The 9012-nt window shown below is 44.0% G+C and overlaps 1 protein-coding gene across 1 annotated transcript; it reads right to left on the bottom strand.

Moving 5' to 3' along the window:
- Positions 1-4876, bottom strand: MAP1LC3B (microtubule-associated protein 1 light chain 3 beta). The gene is made up of 3 exons (XM_012657658.1): positions 4799-4876; positions 1068-1174; positions 1-478 (listed from the first exon to the last, which is right to left on the bottom strand). The coding sequence occupies exons 1-3, from the start codon at positions 4874-4876 to the stop codon at positions 304-306; spliced, it is 360 nt and encodes a 119-aa protein (XP_012513112.1). The 3' UTR covers positions 1-303.
- Positions 4877-9012: the final 4136 nt, after the last annotated feature.

Raw genomic sequence — 9012 nt, 5'->3', positions numbered from 1 at the left:
TAACTTGAAGGTCTATGTGTTGGCAACTTAGAATGCAAAGTATTTTATTTGTAAACTTCTAAGATTTGAAAACAAGATAGCCTACGTTAAGTGATAATAGTTTTCCAAAGCTGAATGTGCTCATTTGGAGCTCACTTTTTCTGTCTGAAATACAAAAACAACTTCCTAAAACCCTAGGAGGTGCAAACACTACTGTTTTGATGATCTGTGATTAGATGAACTGATCAATCTCAGTTGGTAACATCCCTTTTTTTCCTTGGTAAGGGTTTAAAAAAGTTCTAGAATGGGTGCATTTTTCTGGTCTTACACTGCCGATTTCATTCCAAACGTCTCCTGAGAGGCGTACACCATGTACAGGAACCCATCCTCATCCTTCTCGCTCTCGTACACCTCCGAGATGGGCGTGGACACGCTCACCATGCTGTGTCCGTTCACCAGCAGGAAGAAGGCCTGATTGGCGCTGAGCTGTAAGCGCCTTCTGTTGAAAGAAAACAATAGGAAGAAATACGTACCAATACATTAAGTATGCGGCATGTGTAACAATATCACCTACCCTGATCAATAAAATATTAAGATTTTGTAAATGCTGCTGCTGAATCTAATACTTCTCAGAGACATTTTCTGTGATTATACTGATGTTCAATATTAGCTATAATCACTGAAAGATGATTCTTACTGTACTCCTGAGACTGGTCTTAAGCTAGTATGCTGTCGAATAGGCAGTAAGTGTCTAATGTAAGAAAAGCAGTTTTAACTAGTTTACAAACAGAAGTGCAGCTGACTGCCATGGCACCGTGTCTGTGCTCTCTTATGCTAATTTTGCTGTACAAAACGTCAGTAACTTATAACGTTTCCTTTCTAGAAGAAACAACATCCATGCTAGATGTTGGGATGAAAGAATCAGAGGGACCTGAGGTCCAGCAAGTAGGAGATACACAACCTGAGAAGTGAATCACTGTGTAATTTTATTAAGCTGATAGAGATTTTAATCAGAACTAAAGATTCATCTGTAAGTATGATAATGAGAAGTTACACCAAGGAAATATAAGACAATGGTGATTAAATACCTAATTATCTTGATGAGTTCACTCATGTTGACATGATCAGGTACAAGAAACTTGGTCTTATCCAGGACAGGAAGCTGCTTCTCACCCTTGTATCGTTCTATTATAACCTAGAAAAGAAGCCAGAAGAAATTTAAAAAGTAATCAACAATGAAAAATAGCTAAAATGCTTCCTGTGTTGTAACGGGCACAGGCCAAAATGGGTTTCAAATAGCACACTGATTAATTTCCTCAAAAGTCTCCTATGCAGAGTGACCAGTTATTAGCTCAGCCTCTATCCCTTACAAAACATGGTACATAAGAGATGTCATGGCCACTACCAGGTGAGCAAGGTGGCTGCAGGGTGGGCAAAGATACTTTGCTGTGTATCCTTTCATTCTGTTTGAGTTTGGAACCATGAAAAATAAACTATGTAGTCAGAAAAAGACCCCAAGCCTTAGAGAAGCAGAAGCTGGACACCAGCTTCAAGTGCAAAGATCCAAAACAACTCTATGTCCAGCCCAATACCCACCAGTTCTTGAGACATGAGAAGTTCTAAAGAAAGCAAGTGCATGCCTTTTAATGAAAGTGTAAGTGCAGCCAGGCACGGTGGCTCACACCTGTAATCCTAGCACTTTGGGAGGTGGAGCCGGGAGGATCACTTGAGTCCAGGAGTGCACGACCAGCCTAGGCGGCATAACAAGACCTCACCCCTACAAAAACTGCAAAAATTAGCTGGGTGCAGTGGTGGGCACCTGTAGCCCCAGCTAGTCAGGAGGCTGAGGCAGGAGGCTCGCTTGAGCCCATGAGTGTCAGGTTGCCATAAGCTATGATGATGCCACTGCACTCTAGCCCAGGCAACAGCGAGACACACTATCTCACACACACACAAAAAAGTTCTTAATTATGGTAATATGCTCAATGTTTTCCCATACTAGAGTCTGTTTCTCTGCCTGACATAAAAAAAATCGTAAGTAAACATTTGACAAGCCAAATGGAGACTGATTAGCTGGTTCTGGAGACAGAGTTGGTACAGAAGGACTTGGTCCTTTCATTTTGATGAGATATTCTTTATATTTCTTTATATGAGGTTAAAATTGAATTAAGTACTGGAACTACATAGGGAACAAAAGTAGTTCCACAATTGAAATGAATCCATTAGCTCCTTGCCATACTTCCTTTCCACGGAGCAACAACAACAAAAAAGTTTTAGTTCTAAATAGCTATAAAGTCTGACCACAGACCTTTGAGCCTCCTTATCATTTGTGTTTTCTGAGTGCCACAGATATACTTTGCCGTATAATGTTAACTCTTTTACCATGTCAAAACGATGCAAGGTGAGAGATAGGTATGGAAAATCTTCTCGTTTCTCTGGAAAGGAAAAATGCTTTTCTGTACATTGTTCCATTGTGTGGGACCTACGTAAGGTTCTGTGTAAGGCCTAGCCAAGCTGTCGTCGTCTTTCTTGGTAAGACCAGAGCTTTATCTAATGGGCACATTCAGAAGCATGCTGTCCACAAAAACGTATCAGTGTGCAGACACCACGTGCCTGGGTTTACGTGGCAGAAAAAATTAGAGGCAGCACAGAAATCTTGGGTCCTGGGCCCAGGAGAACTCAGAAAATGCCACAGAATAAGAAAAATTGAAGACCTTAGAATCTTTCTACTAAAGGAACACACAAGAGTCTGGGAAATGCCAAATGATTATCTTGGGGGTACCTTTCTGCTCTCGTTTGCCTTGGGTCTGGTCTGCTGTGGGAGGCACCGTTCTAGCAGGTCCTGACTCTTATTTGTTGTTAATCTCCATGAAAACACAATCATATGTAAATGACTGGTTTACTGTTCAGTTCTTATTTTATTTTTCCTTTACTCTTCTAATTCATGAGAGAAGACGTGTAAGTCGTGGGATGGGACATCTGGTCAGACCTGAAAAGTGCCTTGCGGAAGGTTTCACTGAAGGCAGAGGCACAGAGGGACGGGCCCCGGCGGAAACCCAGGCCCGACGTCGCCCGGGCTTCGCTGGCCATCCCGGATCTCAGCAAGTGAGCACCTGCGAGAGCCCGGTTCTCGGACCTGTTCAGGTGTCACGAGCATGTGGAAATACAAATACGTACATTTCCGCAAAGAACCCGAAACGACGAGCAGAAAAGGTGGCTGTCAGTGCACACAGAGATTCACGTTTCAAAAGGAGGCGGTGGAACCAGCCCTGGCTGGCTGTTTGGTTCCGCCTGCTAGCGTGTGCCAGCAAACAGATGTGGCAGGTACTCAGAAGCGCAGAAACACTCAAGGAAATTCTGCTTAGTCTAAGAGGGCCCTCCCTGGAAGCTCGCCCCGGGGCCGAGAGAGACAACTGTGAAGTTTCCACCTAGTCTCGGGAAAACAGAACAAACGTGTGTTTTACTGTTTTACTGTAGCTGATCGTGCAGTTGGGAAACTGCTGAGCAGACCCCATTTATTCCTCCCTCTGTCCGCTTTTAAAGCCCCAACACAGCCAACATAGCGGCTCTAACCCCAACCATTGTTTACCCCCTTACCCCTCTCAATTTTGTATCAGTCGACCAGTCGGAAAGCCATACATGAAACGTCCACAGAACTCAGTATTGGAGTTCCTTTCTCAGCCGTCTACAAAATTAGGACGTCCTATCAGCCAACAGTAAGTGACTGCCACTGGCCCAGAACTATGCAGACCTTTGCAATAATCACATGGGATTCTCTTCCCATTTTACAGACGAGGATGCTGGAACTCCTCTCGGAACTTCCGTAACTAGTCCAAGATTACTCAGTAACCTTGAACCCAGGTCTCGACCTTAACCTGTCTGAGACCAAAGGTAGGTTCCTCTAGACCAAATACCTCAGAAGGCCTGTTTAACGAGCAGGATTTAGAGCAGACGATGCTGATGGCTGGGCAAAGCCGTTAGTATCTGAGGCCCCTACACATGACAAGAAAGAACAGTGTCTTTTCTCCACCTCCTGCAAAGAAGCAGGAGACTCTGTGGCATCCTTGAATTTGCAGTTACGTTTAAATCCTGAGAGCTACTGATTTTTCCATAGCAGTAGTCTGTTTGCTTCCTTTAAAAGACAGGTAATAGGGCCAGGTGTGGTGGCTCATGCCTGTAACCCCAGCACTTGGGAGGCTGAGGCGGGAGGATCCCTTGAGCTCAGGAGTTTGAGGCTGCAGTGAGCTATGATGATGCTACTGCACTCTAGCTGGGGCAACAAAGCAAGACCCTGTCTCAGAAAAAAGAAAAAAAAAAAAAAGACAGGTAATACTTCTTTCCATAATAAAATATCAACAGTTCTAGCCCTCCTGTCCCTCTCCCCCCAAATACTTACATTTGTGAAATATATAATATTAAGGCAGCAAACTCAGACTTAGGAAGAATGACTAGATAGTAAAACTGTTAAATAATATCTCAGTTCTAAGCTGGGTGCCTGTAGTCCAGAGACCTGGGAGGCTGGGGCAGGACGATTGCTTGAGCCCAGGAGTTTGAGGAGGATGTAGTGCCCTATGATCCTGCCTGTGAATAGGAACTGCACTCCAGCCTGGACAACACAGTAAGACCCCATCACTTAAAAAAAAAAGAAACCTCATTCTAGGTTATGAAACTGACACACAGGGTCTGAATGTCTATGGATCCCTACAGAAATCCCTGTCGAATGGGTGTGCTTGAGCAGCAGTGTTCTGAAGCTGTACTTCCCACAGTATTCTCTGCATACGTTCATGACGAGCTAACACAGATGCCGGAGACTACCTACCGGGATTTTGGTAGGATGCTGCTCTCGGATAAGTCGGACATCTTCTACTCTTTGTTCTGCAATGAAAGGAGGAGACATGGGTGTTATTTAGGGCCAGGAAGCTTCTTCCTAGCATTTCTACTGGTTCCACATCTAAATTCAGCAGTTCTTAGCTGTGGCATAGCAGAGCAGTGAAGACATCTTTCCTAGAACCAGACAGTAACACTTCGTATCTGACAAAGGCTGGTATCTAAGGCCAAAGGCAAAGTATGAGAAAACCATGCGGCAACTGCGTGGCTCTATCAAGTGGTGTGACACAAAACCAGTAGTGCAGAACCCCTCGTTCCAACGGACTAGAACCCCAGGTTTGTAGTCAGATGTACTAAGCAGGTTAACTGCGTAGGATTCCCATCTTTCCGCCAGGATTCCTACCACCTGTAATATTCACATCTATTTCTGTTAATTTTCCATAGTTTTTTAAGTTGGTATAGGAATCCATTATAAATCATAGATTATTCAATACAATTTCCTTATTATTTCCAACTTTTTACTGATATGGTGCTTAAGAGAAAAGAAACTGCTCAAGAGAAACGAATACAGAAAGAAAAGAATATCCTATTTGAGTTTTAAATAGTTTTGCTCAGTGCCTAAAAGAAAGCAAAGCTTACAGCACAAAATCTACTGTTGAATACTTTTGTGAGAATATCTCTATTCTCCCTTTTAATACAATCACTTCTTTATAATTTCAACAGTTATACTAGGCTCTCTGGACAATGCAGGAAAAAACACACCAAGTCCAGTTCTCCATAACCTGACAATAGTTGGAGAGACATGTCATTACAAAGTAATATGTGAACATAATGATTTAGATGACATTATTTAAAGCTTTCAACCAAAAAATGAACAAAATCAGCTTAATTTACTATAGTAGGATTCATTCTCATGGTGTCTGGAAATAAATGATCAATGTCATCAACTTCCGAGAAGGTGGCTCTGGAAAGAAGATGCTATGACCTATATACATATAAATTTATTCTAGTATTGTTGCCAATCTCATCTGGATTAAAACAATTTTATTATCGCTCTTTATAAATACTACTATTATAAAAATTCCTGTGTGCAAGTGCAGCCATATACTGTTCTATTTTCCCACCCAACATCTTTTTTAGTGTTCAATACTAATTCACTGAGTACATCCATACACTGTCCAGTTGGAACATGATTTGAACCACCCAACATTTTAAAATCAGCTTCTAAACATAAATATAAACTAAATAAAACATCTTTGCTGTGGACAAAGATGGCAACTTCACAGACTGCTGCCAGTGCATATTCCTACCGAATAAGTAGGAGAATAAAGATAAATTCAGCTATAATAAACTATAATTCAGCTATAATGAACTTAACTGCGCCCAGCTGCGCTGAAAACCCAGTGAGCCTGGAGTAACTGTGTTTGGTGGATGCTCTTTTTCTTAATGACAGCTGTTCCAGAGGTTAATAGTACGTTTAACTAAAGCATTGCCAACAACAGGTATGGACATACAGAAGGAGGGCGAGTCTTTTGCTCCCGTTTCCTAGGGCGGTAGATGTGTTTACTCCTTGTCTTCCACGGCAGACGGCCCCTGCCCTCAGGCCCAGCTGCAGGCCTCTCCACATCCCCAGGGCCCGGGCTCGTACACAGAAATGGTAAATAAACCGAACCAAAGCTGTAAATGGAAATGAATGCTGCTCCAAATGCACATCGATATCTGGTTCCCCAGATTCCTTTCCTCTGGTCTCTAAGAATCCTTAGAAGTCTTACAAACAGACAAAAATGAAGGGCAGGAGTCTAAGGTGTCGAACTTTTACTAGCATGTTATTTGCAAAGTTGCCTGAGATATCCTCAAGCATTTAAAAAGTAAAATTTTAGTTACACCCATTTTCCAGGATTCATTTCACAATTGGATTGGAAGCATAACAAACATTTGCCCCCAATCTCTGTTGATAAGCCATGAGTGTAACATCCCAGCCACCACCCGTGAGTGCCACCCAGGCTTCCACATAAATCACTCTCCAGCCCCCCATTACAGCAGCCTGAGCTGTTTTTTCTAGACCAACCCAGAAACCTCCCAGAGACAAACATTTTCGTTGGGGCAGCTTAAGACCTAAGTTTACCAACCTTGGCAAAATTTCAGAACAGTATTTGGGAAACGAATCTGTTATTTAGAAAACTGGGGCACCCAGAAGAAAATGGAGTGAAATTAATTACATTTGAGAAGAACAAATACGAACTTTGCTCAGTTTTAATTTTTGAAGTGGGTTAAATTTTTCAAAACCATATGCAAGGACCCTCCATGTCTCCTGGCTCAGTCTTGGTCCCCTGCTCACGTTAGACATGACGGCTACCTGCCGGAGACTGGGATCCAGGCCAGGAGGCTACGGGTACCAGTCCAGACTCTGCCACTAGGTGGACCATGATCTTCCCCTCCTGGCTCCACCCAGTTTGTTTAGCTACAAAAGAGGTTTGTTTTGTATGAACCCTGAGATCCAAGTCAACTTTAAGAACCTTCTCAGTCCTGGTGGAGGATACCAGCAGAGCTACATTCAGCTTTAAATTAGCCATAAACTAACTCACTTGGAAAGGGAAAGAACTATTCAAGCCAACTGGGGCTGGTCTTAGGGTCTATTAAGAGGTTCTCTCCAAAGAACCAATTTCCCTTATTTACTGTGCTACAAAGACTATACTTTCAGGGGTAATTTCTATAGTTTGTTGCTGTGCTACAAATCTCTGAAAATTGTCAGCACTGGTTGTCAAGATTACCAAAATTAGAAGCAAGGAAAGGCAATAGCTGTTAAATGATATTTTACACTTTTCTACAAAATGACTATTAAAGAAATCTTTAAGGGGGGGGGAATGAAGGTGAGCTAAGGAGAACCACCAGAAAATACAGCGTATGTAAGATATATACACCAATGTGGAGGGGGCATTCCTGTTGGTTTATCCCCAGGGCCACTTTCAGGTTCCAGGCCAATTCCTTGTTCTGACGTGTTAATCTTGTTTCCTACCCTTACTACCTACTCTTCCTCGAGGATTTTTCCAAAAGTACTATAACCGAAACTATAGTTTGCATGATGAGAAAAAAGGCACCTCTCCTACAAAACTGTCCCCCGTTAACTTCCATGCCAGAGTTGGTGAAGACAGAAACCAGATAAAACAGCAAATCTACCTCAAATGTTGCTCTTAGGTCTCCATAAAGCCTTAGACAATACTACGTTCATTAAGATCACTAAATAGAAAAATTTCTAACAAAAAAAGGCATGTCTAAGTCTTGCTAACCAACAAACTGCCCCAAGAGGCTGTATGAAAAGATATGCTTGGTAGGCCAATGTAAACTGCCATTTACTGAAACTTCTCAGGCACAAGAAATCAAATAATTTTAAATAATGAGACACGCAAAGCCATATCCGAACTCAAATGAATGCTAAGCTCCTTCTAGACTCTTCCAAGAAACTAGGTACAAGCAGACCAACAGCGCCACTGTTTAAGACCCCAAAGAGGATCACCACACGAATCTCGCCGTCCACTGGAATGACACCGCTTTCCCACGACTCCCGTATCGTTCAGAGCTGTCACAAGCCAAGTCCTGCAAAACAGGCATCCGAACCCGCCGGGATGTCACTGCAGAGCATTCTTGCTTAAAGAGAGAAATAATCACTTCTTTCTCCCCATCTGTGTGCTTAAGTATTGCGATGACACTTTCATTTCAACCAGATGCCAGCATGCCTACGGTGGGCCTCCCGTGTCAACCGGCAGAAAAGGTAAGAGCGTAGCTGCGGGCCAAGGAGGAAAGTCACCCGCCCCCGCCCCAGGGCGACAGCAGTTGTTCTAAATACTGCCCGGTCCGGGAGCTCAGTCTTCGCGCCTCTCCACCACGGTACCGACGTTCCTAAGTGGGCACACGTGTCAGTTGGACCTTTCCTTTCCATTAATACAAATTTCCTGAAGGTGACTCGCTTGGACCCCCAGCCGCACCTCTTTAGAGCGGACCTGCCGCAGCTCCGCACCCAGGGCCCATCGACCCAGAAGACGACGCTCCCAGAGGCGCGCTCGCGGGAGGGGCCGGGCCGAGGTGGCGCGAGGCGAGGGGGATTCGGCAGCCCAGGAGCCCCCGGGGACGCCGGCCCTCGGCTCCGTCGCCCCGCTCGGTCCCCGGCCCCGGCCCCGCCGCCCCGCTGGGCCCTCCACAGCTCGGCCC

Source organism: Propithecus coquereli, unplaced genomic scaffold, assembly GCF_000956105.1.
Source record: "Propithecus coquereli isolate 6110/MARCELLA unplaced genomic scaffold, Pcoq_1.0 Scaffold557, whole genome shotgun sequence".
NCBI classification, from domain to species: Eukaryota; Metazoa; Chordata; class Mammalia; order Primates; family Indriidae; genus Propithecus; species Propithecus coquereli.
The sequence above is the reverse complement of the archived record's forward strand: the minus strand, read 5'-3'. Positions and strand labels throughout refer to the sequence as shown.